Source organism: Temnothorax americanus, unplaced genomic scaffold, assembly GCF_048541705.1.
Source record: "Temnothorax americanus isolate GAGA-0224 unplaced genomic scaffold, ASM4854170v1 Scaffold12, whole genome shotgun sequence".
Classification (NCBI taxonomy): domain Eukaryota; kingdom Metazoa; phylum Arthropoda; class Insecta; order Hymenoptera; family Formicidae; genus Temnothorax; species Temnothorax americanus.
This window is the reverse complement of record NW_027509253.1, coordinates 1,495,293-1,522,438: the sequence shown is the minus strand read 5'-3', so window position 1 is coordinate 1,522,438 and position 27,146 is coordinate 1,495,293. Positions and strand designations below refer to the sequence as shown.

Here is a 27,146-nt window from a genome sequence, read left to right as displayed (position 1 = left end):
TTAAAATAATCCTGAGACATTGTACTTTAAGAAAATATCACGTTTTGAATTTAGTGCTAGCTGTATAGCGTTGAAATTAATTAATTTATCCATGAAGCGCGCGCGCAGCGCTCTTCAATTCGTTACTGCATCGTCAAAGAATTAGGTGCTCGCGTGATTATGGTCTTAAAATAATCCTGAGACATTGTACTTTAAGAAAATATTACGTTTTGAATTTAGTGCTAGCTGTATAGCGTTGAAATTAATTAGTTTATCCGCGAAGCGCGCGCTGTATTGATTTATTAATTAATTTCAACACTAAGCTGCTAACACTAAAATCGAATCGTGATATTCTTTTAAAGTACAATGTCTGAGAATTATTTTAATATTATAATCATGCGAGCAACTAATTCGTAGACGATCAGATGACGGAACTTAGTGCTCAGCGCCAACGGCTGGTCTAAGTTAATTATTGTAATTGTTTTACTGTTAGCAATGAACTCAGATTTGGGAAATATATGTTTTCGATCATTTTAGTAACGAATATATTCATGCAGCAATCTTTTTAAGTGTTAGTGTCGACCGCGACGGTTCTGTGTTCAATATATAATGGTATATTTAAATAAATGTTATAATCTATCAACATTTTATCGTTTTTTTTAGAGCACTTAATTAGCACTTAATTAGCACTAAATTATAGTGTACTTATCTTCTCTGTAGGACCATTTTCTGATATGGGGGGGTCCAGCTTTATGGCAAGCTGGACCCCCCCATTTTTTACGCGATTTCCTGCTAAACGGTTCGAGCACCAAAATTCGGACTAGGGCACTTAATTAGCACCTAAATAGCACTAAATTTTTGACCTAGTGCGAACTTGATTTGCGCTGGTGGTGGGTCCAGCTTAATAGAGGTGATTATTCACGCTCGTTCGCGGCCGCATCCTCTGCTGCCACACGTGCGGCGTGCGGCTGTTAGAGCAGAGAATGCACATGTCGACCATATGGTCACGCGTAAAACAAGTTCGTGTACGCAAGAAACACACAAGGTCAGTACCCCCTGCGCACAAATCGATGCAATATTCTGTGACTTTGACAGATATCTTTCCGAGATTATCACTCGCTTCCTTCCCTAGCTCGCCCCGTGCACGAGGAAGAATTTGCCCTTTAATTTACGAAGTTATATTTTTAAGTAAATGATGAATCATATATTATATGTATAAAGCTATAATCTCCCTTCTCTCTCTCTTTTTTTTCCAAGAAATTTGTTTAGAAGCAATAATATTTTATGTTAAAAATAATAGTAAATTATGAAACAAATGTAAATCACTATTATAAAAATTCATAACAAATAATCGGCCGCCTGCTTTTACTCTCAATATTTTCCATCTTCCGTCTCGCGCTGATATTTACGTCGTCACTTCATAAAATCTCGGTTTCCGCGTCGACATTTTAGTCGTTCGGTGTGGTTTACCAAGGAGAAGCGCATACCGACGCAACAGTAGGGCCGAGACGATATCGAGCGATCGAACGCGGCGCAATCTCCGACTTAGGCATCGTCGCCGAGAACAAAGAGTTTATGCTAATGCCGCGACGTGCCGCGATTTTGCAATCGCGAGACACGCGCATCTAGGATTCCATCTCCCATCCGCGAAATGTCACTGCTACTCCTCGCCTCTCGAGATTACATTAAAGCCGCAATGTTCTGAGCGAAACGCAAATCGCTCTCGACGTTCCTTTACTGATACAAAACCGTACAAAACACAAAGCAAAAAGTTATTTAATAGATTTAATTTTTGAGCGCTACCATATTATTTAATCATCCCTTTAGACATTTATTTTAACAAACTCGATAATTAAAAAACCGCACATCCGTTTTATTGTTTATGGAAATAATTTCTATCGGACGTGGGCGGATTATTAGACACGCGCGGCTAATTAAGGCGTAAGAGCTCCGCCAGAAGAGACAACGGGAGGGAAAAAGAAAGAGAGAGAGAGAGAGAGGGGTTCGTATTCGGGTCACTGATAAGGGAAGGATGTGAGTCGTTGAGATCACTAAAACGACAGGTTGAATAAATTATATCGACGTTTATGCGTTACGGGAGCAACGTGCTGAAAAGCCGCGGCGCTGCCTCTCGGAGATCGGCCTGGTCGAGGAGATATTTATATCCCGCTTGCTGCGCGCGTGTGTGTGTGTGTGTGTGTGTGTGTGTGTGTGCGTGGACACCATCACCGTCCTCGTGCGTTTTGTATACACGCCACGGAACTGATGGAAGTGCAGCGACCGCCAAAACTCACTTCACGTTCGCGACGTTACGACAAAGATAATTTGTACCTTCGTCGCGTGACACTTCTCTATCACGACGTAGCATTTATACGCGAATATACAGCAAAATCTACCGGCTACGAGCATTCAGGAACGTTTCACGTTATTATTTTTCTTTCTTTTTTAGAAACGAGAGCTACGTCAAAATGGATCTCGGCGCGACTTTTTATCACGGGACAATGTATTACTTTGTCTTCCGCTCGAATTAAGTTTAACTAGGGTTGAAGCAGTGCTCGAGTTAACGCACCATGAACAAGCTCGAGAAGGCACGTGGGCACCTTGGGAAAGGCTCTCATTTCTCATTAGCGACATTTACGTCGTTTGAGAGAGAAAAAAATAGATGCCGACATGCCGTAAGCTGCGCGACGTGATTTTCACTCGTTTTCTTCCACATAGCTTCGGTGAAATCTGCCTAACTGTTACTTAATTCTCGACTTGGTTACTTGGGTCTTCGATATGTTATCTTGGCTTTCGAAGTTTCTTTATTTCGGGATTTGTCAATCTGGTAACAAATTTTTAGATTCTTGGAATGACATCTAATTTCTGAGACAGTATAACGGATCTTTTACGTTAAAGAATCTTCCTAAAAAGCTTCTCTAAAGATTCGGTCTCTGAAATTTTGCGATATCTACTACCATCTCCATTTATAAGACTTCCTGATGGAATATTCACTATATCGTATACTTATACGAGCTCAAAAATCCATCTTGACTCTCGAGATTTCTAAAATAAAATTGTCCCGATGTTTTCCTCTCCCTTTATATCTTACTGTCTCAACGCGATATTACGGTTGTGCAAACGGCCAATATAAACGATCTAGTTTTGTCTGATAAAATCATGCTCGATTCCGCTCGAAGCGGCTCACGATAGGCTCCCTTCTGTAACGTACGCTTTTATATATCCCCGTCGACTTGGCGGCTTGATCAATACGTCTCGCGCGCGAGCAAGACAGAGCAAAATGCCGAGGATCGATTTGCTCGTCGTGCTCGTCGTGCTCGTCGACAATTACTTAACGATGCGGCTCGCGCCGAATCTCGATTCGACGCGCCTCGGATTTCACGCTCTCGATATCGCGCGCTCGACATACCGCTCGAGTGAAAGCAGATGTGATTTATACGGGGTGTTCTTCGAAACGCTGACAAACGGAAAACCATGCGAATTGTCGCAGGTCAACGCCAGCTTCCCTTCTCCTCTGACTTTTTTCTAAATTTTTCGAATTTTCTAACGTCTCGTTGGAGTCAAATGTCGAGATGGTGAGACCGGCGCGCCGTTATTGCGTTGAAACAACGGCGCCCCACGTTGAAAGAACCCTGAAGATATTTTCGTTGACCCTCGCCCCGAGCTAGATCGTGACGGGAACGTGTGCGTCGGGGGGTGCGACGCGTCGGTTTCTTCGATAGTGATTGTAAGTTACAACCCCTCGATAATAAAATGGATGACGTCATACCCCACGTTCATATACGTTTCGTAAATGCAATTCGCCGTTTGCGGGACGCGAGATATAAAATGTAATGTGTCGCAAACCGATAAAAAGCAATTAAAAATCTGCAATACCGAGAATCTGAATAAAAAATCTAGATTAAGAAGTTGTAAACCTAAATTTTATAATATAAATATGAAAAATTTATTAAACACAAAGTCCACGAGATCTAACGTCCGTTATTTATCGATTAACGCAAAGATTGAAGGATCTATGAAGCTAAATAAAAGAGGGATCTCTCGAATACGTTCGACGCACATAAGTATATGCACTTCCGGCTGCTGTCAGTGCTGTCTGCTGTCTCACGCAATATGTATTTCTGTCACACGCGATATCGTAAACTGCGCCGCGCGCTGGAAATCGGCGTGTTCGATCGAGAGAATCGAATGTCGGGGGAACCGGTTAGTTAACCTTGTTCTGGCATTTCAAAAAAAAATTTTTCAAAAGCAAGGAGCACGTTGGGGAGCGAGAAACTCGCTCACCGAGTTAATAGCGGTCGCTACTACATCCGCAAATTCACCACACATTAGTATAGTTAATCGTAAAAGTTTTCCCCGCTGCGGAATTTAACGTAAATTTGACGCCGCGTTAAATTTCTGTTCATTCTCTTCATTCTTTAGTCCTCCTACGTCATTAGCAGGAGTTTCTAATATATCTGGTCGTGGATATTTAATCGCACAGATTTTGCATATTAATTATTCTCGATAATAATAGAATAGAAACTTTTAATTATTATTTGTGGGATTTCCGCGATATTAAAGATGCCGCGTTTCAATATAATATATACCCAAATCCTGAATATTCTATATAGACGTAATCGATCAATTCTATAGACTGTTTGATTGTTTTATTACTTTAAAGCTATAAGCTCTAAAAATCGGATTAAATTAAATAAAATTTTGAATTAAAAATTTAATGTAACTTTTGAAAAAAAAATGACAACGTGTGTGGTATTCTGACGAGAAAATCGTGGTCCAGAGAATACAAGAAACGCTCATCGAACGAGACTAATTACCAGAAGAGGCAAAGAGGTCTCGAGAAAAGGGAGGATCAGAGAGAAAGAGAGGACTCGAGGGAACAAAAAGCTCGGCCACGAGTGGACAATGGCGCAAAGTATCGAGTAACATTCGTCATGGTGAGTGCGGAGACGTCGACCTCGGTTGCATCCCGGTCTTACTAGTCGCGCGCGTATATGTGTGTACGCGAGCGCGAGGGTATACACAAGTCCATTTCGCAGCAGCAGATGCGCATCTCCGCGGACAGATTTAATCCTCCTTCTCGGATAGAGAGGCGGCTTTTGCAGATTAGAACGGTAAATTGGGCGAACGGAGACAATGACTTTGTTAAGCGATGCCGTCGAGACGATTGATCTCCATTCTTCCCCGAAACTCGAAAATATTTATGGCACAAAATATCTATGTGTGTCGAAAACCTGAAGGCTTTCGAAGGATTGCAAACCGTACGTGCCAAAGGTCAGTGCACTACAGTGCTGGTACGGAATTAACTTAACTACAGTGTAGCTCTACTCGTACAATCGCTTGTTTTTCAGATTCTCAAGTACGAGCTCTGGGTCCACGCAGCTGTTTCCAGTCGCGAGAGCTCGATACTCGGAAAAGGCGAGTTTTTTGCGGAGACGAGAATATCGAGAATGTCCTCGTTTTCGTTCTAAAGATCTATACATAAATATCAAGTGTATTTACGTGCACTGTTATGTTATTGTAATCTAAAGAATCTATATTCTCGTTCAATACCATCTGCATCTTTTATATAACATCAACAGACAACATCAACTTATCTGAAGAGAACAATGGTTTATATTTGGAGGAGCAATCTCCCTCCTGTAAAGGATACGCTCAGATAGCGTCTCGCTGAAAGGATACACTCTGCTATACCGCGTGTCTTGATTCACACGTAAGTAATTAGCGTAATTAATTGCGACTGATCGCGGGGTCGATAAATCAGCGAGGGAGCGTGCGCGCACGCGTTTGTCGAAATTGACGTCGTTCTCAGTCGTTGTTCTTCGTGAGGCGTGCACCGATAATGATAAAGGCAGTTAAATGACGCGGCGTCGGCGAACGCCCACGCAATGAGGACGACAGGATCGAAACTCGATCGAATCGCTGTCCATCCGCCATCGAGCTTTCCTCTTTCCCGTGATCTGTTTTAGATGGCGATCAAGCTTCCGTTAATTGGGTTCTTAACATGGATAGTTCCGCAGCATCCACAGGTGCCACAACGTTTGAGCTGGAATATTTGCGAATCTTAGAATCAACGAGAATAAATTTGTCCCCCCCCCCCCCCTCCTTCGTAAAACGGCTTAAGCCTCAAGGTATCATCTGATTTCATCGTAATTTCTTTTAAACCTTGATCTCTCTTAATATGGTCTTTCGAGGCAATTATTTGTCAGCGATTACTAATGGTATTTGTTACCGTTGAAGTTTTTATCGCAAACTTTTTACTACATGGAGGAGGTCGAGGTGTTACCAATCGCCGTCCGGTTAATTCGCCCGATCGGCGATAAGATAATTCACAGTCCAACATTTACGGTCGAGATTACATCTTTTTCGTTGACACCATGTGAATCACAAATCGGCGAGGTTTGCAGCGCGAAGATCGCGCTCTCTATCATCGCGAATAACGCGGTTTGTTTTGCGGACACACGTTTCCGCGTTATCATTTATGCGAAGATATCGCGAGCCAAACAAGCACGCGCGCGGTCTTGGTTTTCATTGTCCCGACTGATGAAAGAATACGCGAGCTACACTCGCGCGAATCGAAGCTCTGCAGAATGTGTTCGATATTAAAGGGACAAATAAAACTGTTCGATGAAAAACTCTTACACCAGACAACTTTTCAAAGGAAACTTTTCTTTCGCAGAGATGATCCACAGTTAACCTGGGCTTAGCGGACTCGAGTTCGATATACTGTGGAGACACTCACATACATTTACACATCGCACATATTCAATGCACTTTCTTGAATGACAGTGTAACAAACAGTAAAAAAAAAAATAAAATAAAAACTGTGATCTAAAGGTATAAAAAATATCATGTATCTCGTAAGAGTGCTAAAACTACAAGATTAATTTGAAGCGCTTTCACTAAATCTTAAAAAAAAAAAAAAGAATTTTGTATATTTCTCGGAACACGACAGAAATATTTTTTACATATATTTAAATTTGACCAAGAAAAATCATGATTAATTATCTTATCTAAAGTTAAAATTAGCACAGTTTCCTTTTTATGCTCGCAGTCAGGATATTCAGCTCATGCGGACTGAAATACGCCTATTGACTAATGTCAATAACTGTAACAGTGTCAACGAATGCGGCGTCTCTTAGCCTAGTTTCCACGATCACCCCCCCCTCTCTCTCTCTCTCTCTTTCTCTCATAAAGCTTAATTATATAGGTCTTCCCGCAAACGTGGATTAAACCGCAACCATATAAAATTCGCGATAAAACCATAATCGTGTAGCCGAATGGTTTCCCGAAGAAAATTAAAACAAAATTTTTGGTTTCTCACATTCGTTTAATTCTTCGAAAAACAAGTTAAAACCGTTTCCAAGATTGAGCTCGTGTCGGTCTTAAAATCCATAAATAAAATTTCATCGAAATATGCCCTACGTTATTCGTCGAGCCCTGGCTCTTCAAAAGGTACAGAATTACTTCGTTATCTCATTGATAGCGATGAGTAGTTCAGAAGCTCGATAATAAAAGACTCCGATACGATAAGTATACGATTAATGGGCGAGGGGGCAGATCAAACCGTGCACACATCGCTTTCAGACTACAGCTGCGGCTTGTAGATACGTTTACGAAGTGCAGATTACACGCGAGGAGATTGCTTGTCAATCAAAAGCGCCGAGCACGCGTAGTTACGAACGCGCGCGAATAAGCGGCTCGTTGTAATAAACTAAGTCGTCGCCACTCGCGATTTAAAGCCGGATCAACGGCGATATTATCTGGCGTAATTCCTATAAACGAGCCCGGCCTCGTTGACGACAGCCCCCCGAGTCAAACGTGAGTCCCTGAACGAAGTCCGAAGAGGATCTGATCTTCGTCATTCGCGCGCGACGTAATATTAATTGAGCTTAAACATTAGCGAAGCATCGTACACCAAAGATTCAAAGATTCCAGATTGTTATGTATAGATAGAAGGATTAAATTGAAAAGAAACTCAAGCGACGATAATAATCTGAGAGAGAGAATCGCAAAATAATAATAATAAAATAAAATGAGAGAAACGATCCCGATTGACACCGTTGAATTCGTATAGGATTCTGAGTATTTCTTAAATAAATAATAACCTGGACCTTCTCTCCCATCCCAGAAAGGAAAGATGAGCTATAGGGAAGGCCCTTCACAGATCGTAAAATAATATTTAAAATAAGAGAGACGATGCGCGGATTGACACTGTTGACTTCGTAGGAATCTGAGTATTTTTTTTTAAATAAACAACGACCTTCTAAGCTTTCCCAATTCAGAAGGAAAAAAGAGCCAGAAGAAGGTCCTTTCAGTTGTGCAAAGCCGCGCGTTTTACACAGATCGTCGAAAAGTCGCTTTACAAAGTTGCGCACTTAAAAGCTAATGAGGATTTCCAGTTTACACGCTAGAGTTTACGATACAATTTTTTCGAGTAAGAACGAGTCCTCCGGGGGGGGAGCGTCTATTTAGGTCTGGAATAATGACCTCGATAATGCAACGTCATTCGCGCCGGTTTCGCCGAGTCGCACGACTGGAAAAATATGTATAATATAATAACCCAGTTTCTCGTTGGTCCCTGCCCACGTGGTCGGAAACGCGGTCAGGTATATTATTGCGTGTGGGACCGTTGCGTAAGAGGAGAGGACGTAATCGGGCGCGTTTCGGGGGCGATTTTTCGAAGCGAGGAAGAGCAAAGACACCGACGTCGGGGGCACCGGCGATACCCTTCTCCTACGTTAACTCCGCGCGATTCCGCAGCGATTCCCCACGACCCTTCGTCGAACCGTGAGCACCATAAAGGCCGGATTATCGATTTTGCATCGCGCGTCTTTTTCCGTCACGCCGCGGGTGCCCCCACGGAGCTTCTTGGGTTCGTACCAAATGGGGATGCATTAAAAATATACCCCGATAACGTCGCGATATCGACGGTTTCGTATACGTACAGCGCTTTAAAGCGAAAGTTCATTTCTTCGATCTTACGTAATTTCTAATTTAACTCCGCCATTATTATTAATGTCACTCCAATTCCGAACCTCGTTTGCATCGGTTAACATTTGTTCAATACCTTTTTTCTCCAAATTATTTCCAATCTATCGGACGAGAGCGCGACAAGTATATATAGGGGTGAACAGTACAGTTGTTGGCTCTACAATGATTGGCCACATCTTAAAGAATTAAAGATTATAAAGAAATATTATTAAAATGTTTTTAATATAATTACAAATACACAAATATTATAATTATTATTTTTTTATAATTAAAAACATTTTAATAGTATTTCTTTATGATCTTTAATTTTTTAAGATGTGGCCAATCATTGTAAAGTGGTCAACAATTGCACTGTTTACCCGTATATACTTTTTCCCTTCAACACTTGATTGATTCGAAATGAATCAATCAAGAATGATTGCGCGAAGTTAATGGCGAGATCTCTGATGTCACTCGAGGGAGAAAACCGACGGCCGAAAGAATCGAAGACTCCGTATCGTAAAACTGGAGCAATCTGGAACCGTGCGAGGAGCACGATGTCACGCGTGAGGTTTGACCCGTCGTCGACGTGCGATCGCGTAATCTCGCGTATTGCAGAAATTTCGCGAAACGAAGTGCCCACGCACGGTACGTATTTACGTTACGCGACGACGGCAGCACGCGGTCGACCCCGTTCAAGGTAACACACGGCCGTCGCGGAGACCTGTCGAGAGCGAACGACAGTGTCGTACATAGGGTGTCTATAAGCGACACGGCACGATATTCTCGCGATAACCGTTGCCGTGTGTGCCGCGGGAAACTATTAATTATAAAATCGATATAAGAGTATTATTACACCGAAAAAAACCGGTGATATTCGCGTGAAAGAGGATGGCGCGGGATAATTTTATTTTACGTTATCGAGAATCCGAGCGAGAGGATACTAACTCGATTTGTCTATCGGCTTCACAGCTAAGTTTCGGCTGCTGGGTAACCGGCAGCCAAGGGGGATCCGCCGGATCCGGCCGCCGGAAGATGATCCAAGATTAGCCGAATAACCGTCCCACGAATAAGAGGGCCGAGTTTTGCCGGTCGCATTCTCCCTCGGGCTACATCGGGAACGTCAACGGAGCCGAGAGGGTAAAACGCGGATCCAATTGGGTCACAAAAATTCAACTAACGAAGTTTCGGAACTTCAGGAATCCAGAGTTCTCAACGAGACTTCAAAATCTGAAGCTTCCGCGCGGCGTCGAATCTGAAAAATGTCAAAGTTAAGAAATTGGAAATCTCTCGCAAAGTTAATAAAAACGTTCGATAATTCCAGACTTTCGAGACTTCGAAGAATTTCAATCTTCCATTTAAACCGTGATTAAAAACTCCGAGTTACAAGAGGAAGGTAAATGTCGAAACTCCGAATAAGTTTCAATATAGCGACGGTCTCGAGACATTAAAAATAGACATTTGGACACCCGAAGCGCGTCGGAGATTCAGTCGGATCCCCCATGAGAGGAACGTTCGCGCCATATGCGTCGAATCGAGAATCGATCCCCGGACGAAGAACTCACCACCTAAGCGGTAAGAAAGGAGAAAAAAAAGAACGGGACGACTCGGCGCGTCAACAATCGTCGATCGATAGCGCCGCATACACGTACGCGCGTATGTACATAAAATTGCGTGCACGCGCGCGGCGACCGCGATTCTAACGGTTCATTAATAAATTAACGCGGGAAAGGTCGTTCTCATCTCGCGTTCGCGGGTGACTCGAGATTCGAGCTTTATCGGGGATATAAATTTCAATGTTTCAACGCCCAGCACCGCGACCGTGCTCCGTCAGTCGTACAGTGAGATTGACGTCGAGCGACTCACGTTCACGCGTCGAGATACGTGTCGGTCGGGACACCCCGTGTATATCGCGCGTTAACGACGGCACACCGCCGCGCCGTTCATTTCACACGCATGCAGATTATATTTTTAAACGATCGTTGATTTACGTCGCGCGACGCTCTCGTTCTACCGTATATATACACCCTTTCTCCAGTTCGTCCCGTAATTTCCCACGTTCGAGCTTTTCCCCTCCCGCGGTTTTCCGCGTTTCCCGTGCGCGTACACGCACGCAGAAAGAAAGAAGCGTCAAAAATCAAAACTTATATACTCAATAATCAAATGTTAATGTGTTCATTGTTTTGTATGCGCAATCCACAATGTTCTTATAAGAACGTCAACTTTTCATTTCAACTTTCTTTCTCGCGATTGAACCGTATAAAATGACTTCAATCAAGTTTTCTTCGTTCAACACAATATGTATATAATCTCATTTCAAGATTTCTGTAACTAAAGCTATTTTCAACTCAAGAATATTATTTCTTTCCGTGCGCGTAAACGTGCACAAGGGGTGCAAAATCTTTCCTTCGAGGGGTGGAAAGTCCTTGAGAAGCACCCTTGCGACTTGACATCGTGACGCAAAGATCGAACCTATTAGTACTCATGATGATAAGCGTTATCGTAATTGCGCATTATAAGTGTCCTGGAATGAAACAATCGAACGATAAAGCTGTGCTAATGCGTACGCACATACATATATATATATGTAATGTTGTTATGTAATAATATTCTTACGTTTAGTTATTCACTTGGCGTACTTCCTACCGGGTGTCACGCGCGAAACATCGCTCCCGGGGCGAGAGTGACGTGAAGTGACGGGATTGTCGATGACAAAATCAACGGACACCGATGTCGACTACTTTCCTCGTTCACACAACTGCGCTCATTCTTTTTACATACCTAGTCCTGATCTCGCCGATAAAATGACAAAACTAGCTACGACAAAATAAATGTTGATCGTAAAAAATTAATTTATGTTATTTAATCATTAATGTTAAGCAACTATAGTGTTATTTTTAGTTAAGTATTTATAATATCATTTTTTTATATTACAATATAATTTTATATTAAATATCAATTTAGATAAAAATTGAAGAGATTTGACGTAGAGTCGAGACATCTCCATCATTTGCAAGAGGTGTTGAAACGGCCTCCAAAATGGGGTTGCAAATCAAACTAACATATTACTCAATCAATTTTGCGGTGGCACCGGATCTTCATCGTCCCACGGACGTGCGAGGGGTTAATAATTACGCGAGTGTCATAGCGACGTTCGACGATCGGCGCCGCGCTGTCAACGAAGACAGCAGCGTCGCTCTATCCCTCGAACAAGAGAGAGAAAGAGAAACGGTAGCTTCGCTAGAAACGCTCGTTCGCCGTGTAAAAGAGAGAGAGAGAGAGAGAGAAAGAGAGACGGAAAGAGCGAGAGAACACCTCACGGGGAGGGCCACCCCCTGCACGGACAGCCGGCGCCCCGTGCTCTACGCGACGACGGCCATGTGCCGCTCCCTCCCCCCCGGGAAACCGCCGCCCATCGAGCGGCGGCAGCGGCGGCGGCGGTGATGGTGATGATACACCGCCGTCTTTCCACGACGCCGTGGCTCTCTCGTTTTATCGGGACCCGGTGGGATTCCGTTATCGCGGCCGCGCGACGACGGCGCACGGGAAAAAGATCGACTGACAGACAAGACGTTACAACGGGAACGCACGGAACTCCGCGGATCCCGCTCGCCGATCGCTCCCGATTAATCTCTCGCTCTCCGTCTCCGTCTCCGTCTCTCTTTCTCTCTCTCTCTCTCTCGTTTCCCACTCGCTCGCTCGCTCGCTCGAGTCGCTCGTCACTCACCATCGTATCCGTCGCACGGCTGTCCGCCGCGTGTCCGCGCATATCCCGGGCGGGGAAGCCGAGCCACAGGGGAGCACCGGAGTAAACGGGCAGGCCGACGAGAGTCCTCGCCGAGCGGCGAGGAGGCAGGCCGCCGATCAACGTGGGCGACGTCGCCCGAGACCGTCGGCGAGAGGACGTTACGATCCGCGCGAGAACCGAACACCGAACGTACGAACGTATCGCGAATCGGAGATACCTCAGACCCCTCACTCGCGGCTCGCGGGCACAGAAAATGGCGTTGCACTCAGCACTGTGGCACGCAGCTATAGCGGCGGTAGCAGCAACACAGCGTTCGCATTTCGCATGCTCCGCAGCTCCGCTCGCTCGCCTCGCCACTCGCTACGTCGCGTCGCACCGCCGCCGGGGCCGCGGCTCAGCCTCCGCCGGACACCGCCAGGCGGCGCCGCGCCCGGCCCGTCCGCGGCGGCGCGCAAAATTTGAATCCTACCGTCGCGGTCGAGCCGATTTTCGTAATAAAAACGAATTTTTATTGCTACTTTGTTGCAATAAAATCACAATTGAAAAGCGCTTTTTGACGATAATTCTACCTATATTTTCAAAAGCTGTAGAGAAGTACTCTACGTTAGAAATATCGAGAGATTCTATAATTTGAAATCGATACAATAGACGGTAGTGTTCAGGTAGAACATAAAACTGATAAAGCATTATATATAAGTTTATTCATTACTTGAAAGTTATATTAATCCGGAAGCGGGCGCCTGGAATAATTTTTATACCTCAATATCAAATAAATTATAAGCTAACGTCACAATTTCAATGTATTTTAATATATACGCACACATTGTTCTCAAATACCAATAAATTATAGAACAATCAAATATACGATATGTAACTAATAATAATGTCTTTTAATTGGGGTATTTAGTTGGGGTACAAACCACTTCGGGTAATTATTTATGCAAAAGAAATCAGGCATTTCGATGTCGATGTCATCGCGAGGGCTTCGCATTTCACCGCATTTGTTCTAACAAATCAGCAATATCAATGACACATGGACGTAAAACATTATTTAGATTAATCACAAACCGAGTGCTTGGAGCATAATCGAACGAGCGTTTGATTGGTCGCGCCATGTTTTTGACACGGCTCTCGATGCATCGAATAAAGCGCGGAATAATTTACGGAAGCTTATCTAAACAGCTGTTTTGACATATTTTTCACAATAATGCGTGCAAAACGTGCAAAAAATGCCAATTAAAATTGGGTAAAATATATATATATATACTTTGCAAATTCCTGTTGCGCCTGCTTTCATCAAACGCGATCAGTTCATATCTTCTGTTCGTTCTGTTCCCACGGCGGTAGCCGGTAACCTCTAATTACACATTCAACTACGTGATATTTGAATTTCGCAGTTTTCGCACATTTATTCGCGACTGTTTCTTGTCCACTCGCTGTCTAACTTGCGTTAATCGCACAGCGTTACGCTATTTTCGCGAGGAGTTCAACAAACGCGAGATGGTTGAGGAATCGGAACAGGTGAGTTACGAGCTGCTCGCGTAGTTCGATGTCGCAAACACTGCGGTCCGTATATATAATCTCTCGGATGTGCGTCCCAAAACAGTTACCGCCGATCGACGTGAAGGAGCCGCTGGACCTCATAAAGCTGAGCCTGGAGGAGCGGATCTACGTGAAGATGAGGAACGAGAGAGAACTCCGTGGAAAATTGCACGTAAGAAACTTTTCCCGTTGCTCCGTCTATTTAGAGCTGCAGCGATGCAAGCGAATCAAAATACAAGCGAAAGTCTCCGAATTCTTACGTCTCGGCGCAATTTCAGGCCTTCGATCAGCATCTGAACATGGTGTTGGGTGACGTGGAGGAGATTATAAACATAGTGGAGATCGACGAGGAGACGTACGAGGAGATCTACCGCCAGAAGAAGAGGACCATCCAGATGCTGTTCGTGCGTGGCGACGGTGTCATCCTAGTATCTCCGCCTACATAAAATCGCCGCGACATTCTGTACAGCGTCTCGTCTGTGTGTGCGCGTGTGTGCGCGAAGCTATAAATATTTTCTGCGTAATTTATAGTTCTGTTTCGTTGATGTCCGAAAGATTTATACAGTACTGGGCACCTGAAAGATCCAAGAAAGATTTTGTGTGGCAGTGCTCTATTTCTGTATTACACTATACGTATTACGACACGCTGTAATCGCACGTCTAATTGCAAGATGAATGGCCCAACTAGATGATAATAAAAAGTGTATTCTTTTGTACGTGTAAAAAAACAAACGAGCCATGTGTTGCGTAATAGCTACAATCAGAGAGCGCGCGACGCCGGTTTCTCGACCAGGTTTATTGCGACAGTTTGGTGGCGACGCGCGGTTTCGAGATTCCGCTGCCGATAACGCGAGGACGCGGGGTAGCGACGTTCCGTTCGACGGGCGGCCTTGTGATCTGCGTCGTGAGGTCGTCGATGCGTTGGTCCTTCAGCTTCGTTATGTTTTCCAGGTGCGAGATCTTCTGCCGCAACGTGGAGATCGTGTCGTTTTTCTCCTGCAGCTCCTGCTTCAGGCGAGTGAAGATGTGCCGGGGGACAGTCTTATTCGCTATCTCGTCAGGATTCAGCACGGACTTTACCGCCTCTATATCGTTATGCGTAAAAATTGAAAAAAGTAATTCGGGAGAAAATGATTGAGGCGAAATCCAAAAATAATTTGTTACGGTTCGGTATAGCCACCTTTGCTGTCCTCGTGGCCGAAGTACAAGGACTCTCTGTCGGCGTTGGAGTCCTTCAGGATCTTGACTCGTAGATCGGCGAGGACTTTCTCGATGACGCCCGGCTGGGAACTCGCCAGCTGACCAATCGCCTCCTTTCCCAGCCTCATATCGATCTTCGACAATACCTTGCGATTCAACGTGCTCCAGTTGTCGATCTTCTTCGCGACGCTGTTGCCGGCGACGTAATTGTGCACGTCCACGTGTTTGGGATAGTAGCGTTTCAACAGCTCCGCCATCAACACTGGAGAGTTCGATCATAGCGAATTAAGTTTTCTGCAGCGTTATTCCTGAAGGCATCGTATCTCGGAAGACCGTCGGTCTTTCGCGGAAGAAAAATCGACAAATGAATTTATATGAGAAGATCTCGGGATTTTGCTCGTTTACCTCCGTCAGAAAAGTCTCTGGCTATGTTTCTTTTGGGCCTGGAAAACTTGATTTGATCGATCCAGTCGTAGATCTCGTCGAGATGATCACCGGTCTCCGAGTTCGCGCTCATGTTCACTGCGACGCTTTTGGCGGCCCGCACACTAACGAGATCATGAGCTCGTGCGGGGATAATGAAGGAACACGAGGGGAAGAAAGAGAGAGAGAAAGAGAAGTCTCTGTTACTTATATTAAAAATTTGCAAACGCGGTCGACATTTTTTTTCATCTTACACACTCAATATTCACTCGAGCCTATCTTCAGGGTCTCTCGGATAAACAAATTCTATATAGCATTCGGCTTCAAAAAGTCCAGAAATATGATACACGATACATCAAGGAGAGTCACGACCGATGAAGTATCGGATAAAAATGAAAATCTCGAGTTCGGAGAGGATTTTCATTCATAAAACTTTCGGAAAGGTCAAGCGCGAACAGTCGCGTCATTCACGAGTAATCGTTATCATTATATTCAAACTTCTTAATGATAGGTTTTTCGTAATCATTACTGCGACATCGCTTAATAGCTTAATTATTCCGTCGTACAACTTGTCGATTGACAAAGCAGTTTTTTAATTTTTTTCCTCGCTCGCCAGATGCGGAGGCGATCGCGGGTGATACGACACCGCTTTACCCTTTGCTCTTTCCGGCGCCGACTGGCAACGTCAATGATCTGGGATCGATCGAGAATACGAGGCATCGGCCTCTTCTCCTTTTCGCGCGTGGCCCTTCCCTCTCACGCACGCACGCACACGCGTGCGTGCGGCGGGCGTTTATAGAAGAGGCGCACGCTCCGGCATCCCTCCGGAGCCGCTCCAAGAATTTCTCGGCTTTCCCGTGCCGCTTTACGTCAGTGGCACGCTGATCCCGCGACGAGCCGGAAGCGATCGGGTTGTCCCCGGAATAGGTCCGCTCGAGAGAAATAAAACCTTGACAACGGTGTAAAATTGATTGTTAGAGAAGCGTAATCAATTATATTTGTCGCACATTGTTGTCGTCGGGAACCTCCGGATATTGAAGAGCACCATCGAAGATATTCCCATCGATACCATGGCCGTGGAAAATAACGCCAACGGTAAGCGACGATTCTTCTGTCGACTCTTGGAAAAATGAAGATTTTAATTTTACAATTCTAAAATTTAGATTTAAAATTCTACTAATGTAATTTAAAATTATGATTGAAATTATTTAGAAGATATAAATATGTCTTATATTATTTAGTTTTTACTAATCGTATTTGCTAAATTATGTTTCTTAAACTCCTACTTACATCGTGTGCATAATAAATTGCATCACATTTAATTTCTTCAAAATATACATAAGATAACTCTGATTTTAAGGACGCCTTTCGACCTTGACGCGTCCTCTACTATCCCAGATCGATATTCGGAGCACATAGAGTTTCAGCTAATTTTGTCGATTAAAAATAAATTTTTTCTGGATTGACATTTAACCGCGATCCGCGACATATATGTATGCCGAAATATGATGACGCAACGCTGTGCAAGTACCGACAAGTGCTTTATCATATTTCTACGAATTTTCGTAATCTCGAAGGCGCAAAGAGATTCGCGGGATACGATTAAATTCAAATAAAATAAATTTATTAATTGCGCGCGAGGAAACATTGAACCGCGATCGTTACATCAAAACTACGGACGTGCATCAGGATGACATCGCATTCGCGAAGCGGGATATGTCCCGCGTGTCAGCGCAAACACATTCTCGTTCTTAAAATAATCTCGTGGGTACGCCTTCAAACATACGAAATCGATCTCGCGTCAAGCCGAACGCAAAAAATACATGGCATAAAATCGAAGAATATTCCGTTCGTGAATACGTATGAAAATGTTTTCAATTTTAGAAAACTTATTCTCGAAGCTGTCGTTCTCTCCGCCGTAGAAACAGTTCTCGTTCATAAAAATATGTTAGTGTTTTGGTTCAAACAGTTGTACCATAATTCTGTCGTGACGTTTCGAACGAGAGAGAGCATTTACGGCCCGCTTACTTTAGGCAGGCGACAAGTGCCATGTGCAACTCGTCACGTACTCGTGAAAGTAAGAGTTGAAAATCTGAAACGTGATTCACGAAGTATAATTGCTCGTCGTCGCGATCGAAGAGAACTTTTTGCGCGATAAACCAGATGATAAAAAAATAAGTTAAATTATTCGAATATCATTTAATTTTCGTTGCGGAAAAAATGAAAGAAAAATTGAAAATCTGTAGCTTAGTTTCAGCAAAATGTAAAATTATAATCTAATATTAAAATTAAAGAAATATGAAGATAATTGGCTTCCGTCAATCTTGTATTTAAAAAACATCTGATTATAATATTATTAATTTCTTATTTTTATAGGAGAAAACCGAACGCTCTTTCGGTTTCGATACTTGATGGCCGTTATGGGATCAATTGGCCTCGCTATCCTTTATGGCTTTAAAGTCAATGCCAGCGTGGCTATCGTCGCTATGGTGAACCATACAGCTGTTAAAACATACACCAAATTATCCTCGTCAAACGACTCGGAAACTAACAATACCACGCTAACGAGCACGAACATTTGCCAGTTTGATGATACCTCAAACATCACGACGATCAAAGGCGAGGTGTGTGATGATATGTTATGTAAAGATTTATGCGCGTGTAATTTTCATAACGTAGCTTCAGCAAAAGACCTCAGAATTTTAATAAAAAGAAAAGAGAAATAAAAATGCTAGCCCCAATATATAATATTACTGCATCTTTTCAGGACGGTCCGTTTGTATGGAACGAACTTATTCAGGGTCTCATTCTGTCTTCCTATTTCTGGGGCTACACGGTATCCATGTTGCCGGGTGGAAGATTGGCGGAACTCTGGTCAGCTAAGTGGCTGATGAACGTATCGGTCCTGTTGAATGTCGCCGCGTCCATCCTGACGCCCGTCGCTGCGCGCATTCACTACTGGCTCTTCATAGCTATGAGATTTCTTCAAGGAATCGGTGGTGTTAGTAGCGCGACTTGTTATATCAACAGATGTCACGTTCCAATACGATTGTAATTTTGAGCGCTTGAATTACAGGGTGTATCGTTCCCCGCTATGCACGTGATGATCGCGAAGTGGGCGCCGCCGAATGAAAGAAGCGTCATCGCCTCGATCGTGTATGCAGGTAAGAAAAGAAAATTACAGAAGACGTTCATTTTTGCGAAGTTCCGGCAATATATTCCAGAATCTTTCATCGTGATTCTTTCGAGGTCTGTAATTACAAAGCGAAAATAAGGTTCTAAGGTCTCGAATAAATGGTAAGTTTTACCGTCAGAAAGAGATTAAGTTGAGAAATTTTTAGGGACAGCACTCGGCACTGTGATTTCCATCTTACTGACCGGATTGCTGGCTGCGAATTTAGGATGGGAGTCCATCTTCTACGTTGAAGGCGTGCTTTGCCTAATTTGGTGCACTCTTTGGTGGTTGACGATAGCGGATTCCCCGGAAGAACAGACGAGATTCATCACTCAAGAGGAGAAGAGCTACATCGTCACGTCTTTGGGAGGACGCAAAAAGAATATTCCCAAACAGGTACATTAATTAAGAATTAAAGGCATTAAATTAAAAAATTCTTTATTTTTTTATCCGCATTTATTGCAGGTTCCATGGCTGCAAGTATTTCGTTCCAAACCGTTCATGGCGATTCTGATCGCCCATTTCTGCAGCAATTTCGGCTGGTACATGCTGCTCATCGAACTGCCCACTTTTATGAATCAGATCCTGAAGTTCGATATGAGCTCGGTAAGCTCTAAGATTCGTTATAATACGTACAATTTAACACATTTATAAGTTAATTTGCTCGTGCATCAGAATGCAGGTTTGTCATCCATCCCGTTTTTGGGCATGTGGCTCTTCACCATGATTCTCAGCAAATTATTATCCATCCTGCAGGAGAAACGTCTAATCACGGTAACAATATCTAGAAAAATCGGCACTCTCTTTGGTATGTTCAACACTGAAAATCCAATTTTTTTAGAGATCTTTCAAAAAAAGATTGACTTTGATTTAGATATTTGCACTACACGTAGACAATATAACAGCGTAAATTTTTTTCAATATCTTATATAGCTTTAATATCTTAATATACTTTTTTATTGTTTATAAATGCACCTTTTCAAATGGAATTTCAAAACTGTTGCAGCGTCGTTCGTACCCATGGTATGCTTAATACAGGTGTCGTACGTCGGGTGCGACCGCATGAAAGCAGTCGTGCTGATGACGATCGCGGTGACTTGTATCGGCGGAATGTATTGTGGTTTCCTGGCAAACCACATAGACATCGCACCGAACTTTGCCGGTAGCCTGGTAGCGATGACAAACTTCGTCGCCACCATACCTGGCTTTGTCGTGCCGATATTCGTGGGACAATTGACTCATGGAAACGTAAGTAACAAAGTGAAAGGATTTCTAAAGTTGCAGATTGGAAATAGAACATTTGGACCCCAAATTATTTCCAAAGAAATAGTCCTTTATTAAATAAACTCTTCTCTACTTCGCTGATTACGGCGATTACGCTGATTCGATCGGCGTACCTTGATTTTGTTTCATTATTTACAGCAAACCATAGAGGCGTGGAGGATTATATTCCTCGTAACGATCATTCTATATGTAATTGAGATATTGGTTTACACTATCTTTGGGAGCGGCAACGAACAACCATGGAATCAGATTGAAGGATCACCTGACGAGGAAGCGAACGACCAAACGCTACCTTTAAGAAGTAATAATACAAAATAGAAAATTATATCACATGGCTTAATTTATGATTAATTATTCACGTTTCATGATAATTTTGTATGTATGTTATATTCTGTGTATTTTTACCACGATAGGATAAGTTCATTAATATTTTACAGTTTTCCATATAGTTACATAAGATTATAAAAAAAGTGAAAAGTTTATTTCGTTATATGTAAAATATATATTATTTATTCACGTTACATAATAATTTAATAGTCTACAATAAAGTCAACAAAATCCCTAGGTCTTAAATTATTTGCACACACTCACCTGTTGTTACCGCGTTCGTATTATTTTACAAAAGTACATGGGACCCCAATTATTACTGAGCGTAGGAATGGCGATATGGCCGTATTTTAGTCCAAAATTGCCGAATCTATAAAGGCATCTCAATGGATCCAGCGCTTCCTTCATATCTCTGTCTCAGCGAATAGTGTCGTTAATATAAAATGGCAGTCAGATAATAACGTATCGTCACATATACGAAAAATGCTTACTTTACAATCATAACAGAATTAGTTTCCTCCCAGGCTTTTTTCAGCGCCATGCCGACGACACCGTCGTTTTGAATGGGACTGAGAGAACAGGTAGAATACACGACCGTTCCACCAACTGATATTATCTTCAACGCATTACTGTAACAGACAATTAGAAGAATAACCAGACACATTTATAACAGAGTATCGAATTTCGTACGCACGTTAAAATGGCCGCTTGCAACTCCGGTATCTTTAATCTCTCCCGCACCCTCTGCGGCTTGAAGATATTGTTCTCTTCCGAATGCAAAACGTGCCTATCCGTGGTGCATGGCACATCCACCAATATCTGTGAAGAAATAAGTGTTGTAAGAATTTATGCGAGAAAATCATAAATTTTCTGCGTATTACCTTGTTGAACATATCTTTGTCGCCGATAAATCTTGCATCTCGCTCTGTCACAAACAATCTGTTTTCCCACTGGCCGATGCCAGCTGTATATTCGTCTATGACTTTGCGGATCCTCTGCACTCGGGACTTTTGGACGTCATTAGCAACCATCATATGCGGCATAAGCGTCTGAAGAATGCTCAGAGTCTTTCCTCCTGGTGCCGCGCACATGTCTAATACAACGTCACTAGGTTGCAAGTCTAAGGCCAACACTGGTAACACAGAGGCACCATCCAGAAGATAATAATCTATAAAACACAATCGTGATGTTCGTCAATCGAAATTAGGCAACGAAATTAGATTCCAGTTAAAGTTAACCAACCTAAGACGCCAGTTGATCCTTTCTTTGGGGATGGAAATCTGCTGTCGTTGTCTTCCTCGAACGTATAGATGTTGAGATACTCCGGGAACGTTAACACTACCTCCTTCTCAATGTTTACCGAAAATTCCGAGCCCTCTTTGTAATAGCCATAGTGCTGTGACTCCAATATCCAATCTTCCATGCCTGAAAAATAATATAAACGCATATTACAATGACATTTCTACGTCCGACATTTGTATTTTCAGATTCTTGCGGTATTGGGGTTACCCTTAAGTTTCGTGGCTGGTACAAATTCATATAATCCGCTCAAGTTGACGTTGGGATGCACGATTCGATTTTCGTCCAAAGCAACTTCATTCAAATCTGATTCAATAGGTTTCATTTTTACAGGCTGCAACGGTTGATCCTCCGGCGCGATACTCCTTTCTTCATCATCGTCTGTACTTATAGATGTAGGTGATGCATAATCTGTGGGATAATTTGACTGCACCGTTGATATCTCAGCGTCAGAAATCACAGACTCCATTCGACTTTTTCCTTGCTTTGCCTGTTTCCTCTTTTTCTTATACATGGTTGGATTTTCGTCGATGTGTTCCTTGTAGGTTTCATAAATTGTTCTTAGATTCATGGCACCTTGGGACTGGAGGGAAGACCAAATGTGTCAGCAAAAATCGTAATATATTCAATAATCCTTTACCATATAAGAAGACGAATATACCTCTAATTCTGACTTTATTCTGTCCATGTCGCTGAAGCTGTTCACAACAGCCATGTACTTGTGCTCTTCCGCTAGTAACGCAGTTTTTATATTTTCCCACGACTTTCCATAGACATTACCATAGAACTCGTCGAAGTGTTTCAGCGCCCTGCCCATATGCGTCTTTTTCCTTCTAACCACAGCCTAGGCAAAAAGAAAAAAAATTAAACGGACGGACGTGTTGCATTCGTAGCCTTACAAATGTTTATTCTGTATTTACAATCAAACAACAATTAGTTATGAGATATAAAAAACTATGTATATAAACAAATAAAAAAATAAACGAAATTACAGTAAAAAATAAATAAAATTATAACAATCTATACAATAGATTTATTCATTAGAAAGATGCAATAGAGCATGAAAATTATGGAGCACAGTGCGAGACACTTACCCAGTGATCCGCTTTATGACCGTATCTGGCTACCTGCATCCTAGCCAGTTCTCTGCTCGCCAATTTATTAAACAAACGTGCCATTTTTTCATAGTAAACTTACATCCGATTATTTAAATCAACTCTCGCCGTAATGTTCCATCCTAACCTCTGCCAACCTCTCCTAACCGAGATTCTACTGAGCAAGGAAAAATATCAGCAATGGCGTAACCTAACAACCAATCGCAAACCTGTCTCGACCTGCAGCGGCCAATCGGACTGCGCCTCAGATACACAAACGACGAACGATCTACCGGATCTAGAGAGTTTTTAATCTTGGCTTGCGAGTCGCGAAACTCGGCGGGAAGGGAGGAATGGTGCATGGTGAATGTCGTCGGCGTCGTGCACGTTCGCTGTTTGCAACAATTGCATCTTTGCGTGATTTCGAGTAAGTAATTTGCAGCGAGCGTGTCGAAATAGCGCATTCCGTGTTACAGCGAAATTATTACAGCTCGGTGTGAGAGGAGAAGGTTAAGGAAGGCCAAGGAGTCCGCGCGATATCGAGGAAAGACACTCCTAACCTCCCGGCCCGGCCATGGAGAAGTCGCAGAAGATGCCGAAGGTGGCGAAGGTGAAGAACAAGGCGCCCGCGGAGATACAGATCACCGCGGAGCAGCTGCTGCGCGAGGCGAAGGAGCGCGACCTCGAGATCCTGCCGCCGCCGCCGAAGCAGAAGATCTCGGATCCGCACGAGCTCGCGGACTACCAGCACCGCAAGCGCAAGGCGTTCGAGGACATCATCCGCAAGAACCGCATGATCATCACGAACTGGATGAAGTACGCACAATGGGAGGAGAGCCAGAAGCAGATACAGCGGGCGAGGTCTATCTACGAGCGGGCGCTCGAGGTGGATCACCGCAACATCGCGCTCTGGCTCAAGTACACGGAGATGGAGATGCGCAATCGGCAGGTGAACCACGCCAGGAATCTCTGGGACCGTGCGGTCACCCTGCTGCCGCGCGCCAATCAATTCTGGTACAAGTACACCTACATGGAGGAGACCCTGGAGAACATCGCCGGGGCACGCCAGGTGTTCGAGCGGTGGATGCAGTGGGAACCGGACGAGCAGGCCTGGCAGACGTACGTCAAGTTCGAGCTGCGGTACAAGGAGATCGACCGGGCGCGACAGATCTACGAGCGCTTCGTCATGGTCCACCCGGACGTGAAGCACTGGATTAAGTACGCCCGCTTCGAGGAGTCGTACGGGTTCGTCAAGGGCGCGCGCGCGGTTTACGAGCGCGCCGTTAATTTCTACGGCGACGAGAGCCTGGACGAGAAACTGTTCCTGGCGTTCGCGAGATTCGAGGAGGGCCAACGGGAGCACGACCGGGCCCGCATAATCTACAAGTACGCGTTGGAGAACATCCCGAAGAGCAACACCCAGGAGATTTACAAGGCGTACACGATCCACGAGAAGAAGTACGGCGATCGCTCGGGTATCGAGGACGCGATAGTCAGCAAGCGGAAGCATCGGTACGAGCAGGAGATCAAGGAGAACCCCTCGAATTACGACGCGTGGTTCGACTATCTGAGACTGGTGGAATCGGAAGGTAACGTCGACGCGATCCGCGAGACGTACGAGCGAGCGATCGCCAACGTGCCGCCCACCAAGGAGAAGCAATTCTGGCGGAGGTACATCTACCTGTGGATCAAGTACGCTCTCTTCGAAGAGCTGGAGGCAAAGGACGTCGAGCGGTGCCGGCAGGTGTACAAGGTGTGCCTGGAGCTCATACCGCACAAGCGTTTCACCTTCTCGAAGATCTGGCTGCTCTACGCGTACTTCGAGATACGGCAGAAGGATTTGAGCAAGGCGAGAAAGACGCTGGGTCTGGCGCTCGGTATATGCCCGACCGACAAGCTTTATCGGGGCTACATCGACCTCGAGATACAGCTGGTGGAGTTCGACCGGTGCCGCAAGCTGTACGAGAAGTTCATCGAGTTCGGGCCGGAGAACTGCACCACGTGGATGCGATTCGCCGAGTTGGAGACGCGACTGGGCGAGACGGATCGCGCCCGGTCGATATACGAGTTCGCTGTCGCGCGGCCGAGGCTGGACATGCCGGAGCTGCTCTGGAAGTCGTACATCGACTTCGAGATCGCCCAGGGCGAAACGGAGAACGCCCGGCAGCTGTTCGAGCGGTTGCTGGAGCGCACGTTGCACGTCAAGGTCTGGATAGCGTACGCGAAATTCGAGCTGCTGAATCCGCAGCTGGAGGACAGCCCCGACAACGTCGTCTTGGCGAGGCGCATCTTCGAGCGCGGAAACGACGCCCTGAGATCCAACGGCGACACCGAGAGTCGGGTGTTACTGTTGGAAGCCTGGAAGGACTTCGAGAGCGAGAAAGGCACCCCCGAGACTCTCGCGAAGATCACGGAGAAGATGCCGCGCAGGGTGAAGAAGAAGAGGCGCGTCGTAGGCGAGGACGGCAGCGACGACGGCTGGGAGGAGGTCTTCGACTTCGTATTTCCAGAGGACGAGTCGCAGAGGCCGAACCTCAAGTTCCTGGCCTCCGCGAAGGCGTGGAAAAAGCAGACCGAGCAAACTCAGTCTTGAGACGGTTAAATTCCGGCCGTTACAAAAAAGAGCGAAGCGCAACAATCAAGACTTGTAGCAATCAAGACTTGAGATTGAGAGAATTCTCTAAGACTTCCCCAGCGTGACTGCAAAAGTCGCGCATATTTTATATTTTATGTTACTCTGGATAAATGAGAGAGCGTGACAAATAGATTTTTTATCTTTATGTGTATATAAAACTGTGATATATTTCGCGATCGTGAGAAACATCTGTTTGCGTACATCACGTTTTGTGGGTGTAAATAGCTTGTGTGTATATAAAATTTCATGTAATTTATAATAAATGTAAAATGTATGTATCGTCCGAAGACTCCTAGTCTTATAAGGATACGATAGTAAAAGATGCGAGAAATTTTACTATTATTCAGTTTGAGCACAATTTTTAGGATGCTACGGAAAATTTAACAATGGTTTTGAAGATCTTGATTTGATATCTAGGAAAGAGAAATAAACATTGTGCATAGCGTATGCATATTGCAATCGTGAATAATTAAGTAATATTGCTTTTTGTCGTTTAACAGCTCAGCATAAATAAAATGTGTCTATATTAGCATCGCGTTACTGTACAGTTAATAAATAAATAACTAAAAAATGCACATCTAATCTAGTTCAAAACTACTTTAGATTTCTGTTTGCAAAAAATTAATTATTCAATTTTTCATTTTTTTTCTTTAATTTATTTTCATTTATTTTAATTTACGTTATTTGTTTACATTGTTACAATAATTTACAATTTACATAATTTTTTCGACGGCTTAAAGTAATATCAAGTTACAACTATAGATGGCGCATGCTATCCGGAAGTCGCGTTTCCGCGACTCGAACAAAGTAGATTACCGCCCACAGATAACGCTACTGGTGCGCGTTTTAATTCATAGCGCGACAGTGCGACTTGCGATGCGATTCACCGTTAAGTGTATCTGTGTGTATCTCAGTGTATCTGTATACGAGCGAGAGGGTGGAATAAAGAGAGATAGAAAGGATTACAGTGGCGAGTGGATCGAGGGACGACTGGAGCGGAGCGGAGTGGAGCGGAGGAAGAGAAGGGCGTGAATCGCGCGAGCACGCAGGTAAGGAGAAACGAGCGAGCGCGAATCCATGAGTTACGGTACTACCCGTGCTGTACTCGCGTTGTTTTCGTTTATCCTTTCGATTCTCCGCGTGCGGCTCGCGTCTCCGTCGCGTCTCGACGGAGCGGGAGCGGGAGACGCCGGCGCCGCCGCGTGTATATAGCGTACGGCGAGAGCGGCTAGCGCTTGTCCGCTCCAACGTTCCGCGTACTTTGAATACTCTTCGACTTCGACTACTCTTGTGCGCGCCACGTCCCCGATAGCTCTATATCCTCGACAAATCGGATTCGCGACACATCCCCGCGTTCCACGGAATGTCGAATTTAGGACGCCGAGGGGGGGGGGGAGGGAGGAAACGTAGCAGGAGCAAGGTGGTTGCTCCTCCCCTCCCCCCCCCCCGAAGGAGTTCGAAAGTCGA

At 44.2% G+C, this 27,146-nt stretch overlaps 6 protein-coding genes across 8 annotated transcripts in view; 3 read left to right on the top strand and 3 right to left on the bottom strand.

Annotated features, from left to right (window-relative positions):
- Scar (wiskott-Aldrich syndrome protein family member 3 SCAR) overlaps positions 1 to 13,075 on the bottom strand; it is a 29,209-nt gene extending 16,134 nt beyond the window's left edge. For 2 of the 3 annotated variants that reach the window (XM_077398544.1, XM_077398546.1), the window contains exon 1: positions 12,680 to 13,074. The gene's annotated coding sequence lies outside the window, so the exon portion shown is untranslated. Of the gene's footprint in view, positions 1 to 11,568; positions 11,770 to 12,679 lie in introns of all 3 variants that reach the window. The other variant, XM_077398545.1, reaches the window with a different exon arrangement.
- Positions 13,076 to 14,013: 938 nt separating this feature from the next.
- On the top strand, positions 14,014 to 14,974 carry Lsm3 (U6 snRNA-associated Sm-like protein LSm3). The gene is made up of 3 exons (XM_077398743.1): positions 14,014 to 14,221; positions 14,307 to 14,414; positions 14,521 to 14,974. Exons 1-3 carry the CDS (start codon positions 14,201 to 14,203, stop codon positions 14,686 to 14,688), a joined length of 297 nt encoding a protein of 98 aa, XP_077254869.1. The 5' UTR covers positions 14,014 to 14,200; the 3' UTR covers positions 14,689 to 14,974.
- Positions 14,975 to 14,980: 6 nt separating this feature from the next.
- Positions 14,981 to 16,345, bottom strand: LOC143893406 (sperm flagellar protein 1). The gene is made up of 3 exons (XM_077398736.1): positions 15,848 to 16,345; positions 15,423 to 15,704; positions 14,981 to 15,327 (listed from the first exon to the last, which is right to left on the bottom strand). Exons 1-3 carry the CDS (start codon positions 15,957 to 15,959, stop codon positions 15,038 to 15,040), a joined length of 684 nt encoding a protein of 227 aa, XP_077254862.1. The 5' UTR covers positions 15,960 to 16,345; the 3' UTR covers positions 14,981 to 15,037.
- Positions 16,346 to 16,742: 397 nt separating this feature from the next.
- Positions 16,743 to 20,920, top strand: Mfs3 (major facilitator superfamily transporter 3). The gene is made up of 9 exons (XM_077398723.1): positions 16,743 to 16,960; positions 18,242 to 18,489; positions 18,633 to 18,866; positions 18,942 to 19,029; positions 19,207 to 19,436; positions 19,506 to 19,646; positions 19,716 to 19,848; positions 20,047 to 20,288; positions 20,463 to 20,920. Exons 1-9 carry the CDS (start codon positions 16,936 to 16,938, stop codon positions 20,640 to 20,642), a joined length of 1,521 nt encoding a protein of 506 aa, XP_077254849.1. The 5' UTR covers positions 16,743 to 16,935; the 3' UTR covers positions 20,643 to 20,920.
- Positions 20,352 to 23,235, bottom strand: L(2)10685 (5-methylcytosine rRNA methyltransferase l(2)10685). The gene is made up of 9 exons (XM_077398724.1): positions 23,045 to 23,235; positions 22,612 to 22,794; positions 22,161 to 22,533; positions 21,894 to 22,076; positions 21,533 to 21,819; positions 21,346 to 21,470; positions 21,143 to 21,280; positions 20,916 to 21,063; positions 20,352 to 20,616 (listed from the first exon to the last, which is right to left on the bottom strand). Exons 1-8 carry the CDS (start codon positions 23,126 to 23,128, stop codon positions 20,922 to 20,924), a joined length of 1,515 nt encoding a protein of 504 aa, XP_077254850.1. The 5' UTR covers positions 23,129 to 23,235; the 3' UTR covers positions 20,352 to 20,616; positions 20,916 to 20,921.
- A 98-nt stretch (positions 23,236 to 23,333) lies between these two features.
- Crn (pre-mRNA splicing factor crn) lies at positions 23,334 to 26,254 on the top strand. The gene is made up of 2 exons (XM_077398685.1): positions 23,334 to 23,471; positions 23,535 to 26,254. The coding sequence occupies exon 2, from the start codon at positions 23,619 to 23,621 to the stop codon at positions 25,635 to 25,637; it is 2,019 nt and encodes a 672-aa protein (XP_077254811.1). The 5' UTR covers positions 23,334 to 23,471; positions 23,535 to 23,618; the 3' UTR covers positions 25,638 to 26,254.
- The last annotated feature ends 892 nt before the right edge of the window (positions 26,255 to 27,146 follow it).

Coding starts and splice junctions, on each gene's coding strand:
- Mfs3 (XM_077398723.1), top strand. CDS start 16,936: ATGGCCGTGGAAAATAACGCCAACG. Junction 19,030..19,206: donor CGCCTCGATCGTGTATGCAG/GTAAGAAAAGAA, acceptor AGAAATTTTTAG/GGACAGCACTCGGCACTGTG. Junction 20,289..20,462: donor GACAATTGACTCATGGAAAC/GTAAGTAACAAA, acceptor CATTATTTACAG/CAAACCATAGAGGCGTGGAG.
- Crn (XM_077398685.1), top strand. CDS start 23,619: ATGGAGAAGTCGCAGAAGATGCCGAAGGTGGCGAAGGTGAAGAACAAG.
- Lsm3 (XM_077398743.1), top strand. CDS start 14,201: ATGGTTGAGGAATCGGAACAG. Junction 14,222..14,306: donor TGGTTGAGGAATCGGAACAG/GTGAGTTACGAG, acceptor GTCCCAAAACAG/TTACCGCCGATCGACGTGAA. Junction 14,415..14,520: donor AACTCCGTGGAAAATTGCAC/GTAAGAAACTTT, acceptor GCGCAATTTCAG/GCCTTCGATCAGCATCTGAA.
- LOC143893406 (XM_077398736.1), bottom strand. CDS start 15,959: ATGAGCGCGAACTCGGAGACCGGTGATCATCTCGACGAGATCTACGAC. Junction 15,705..15,847: donor CAGAGACTTTTCTGACGGAG/GTAAACGAGCAA, acceptor CGAACTCTCCAG/TGTTGATGGCGGAGCTGTTG. Junction 15,328..15,422: donor CGGCCACGAGGACAGCAAAG/GTGGCTATACCG, acceptor ATAACGATATAG/AGGCGGTAAAGTCCGTGCTG.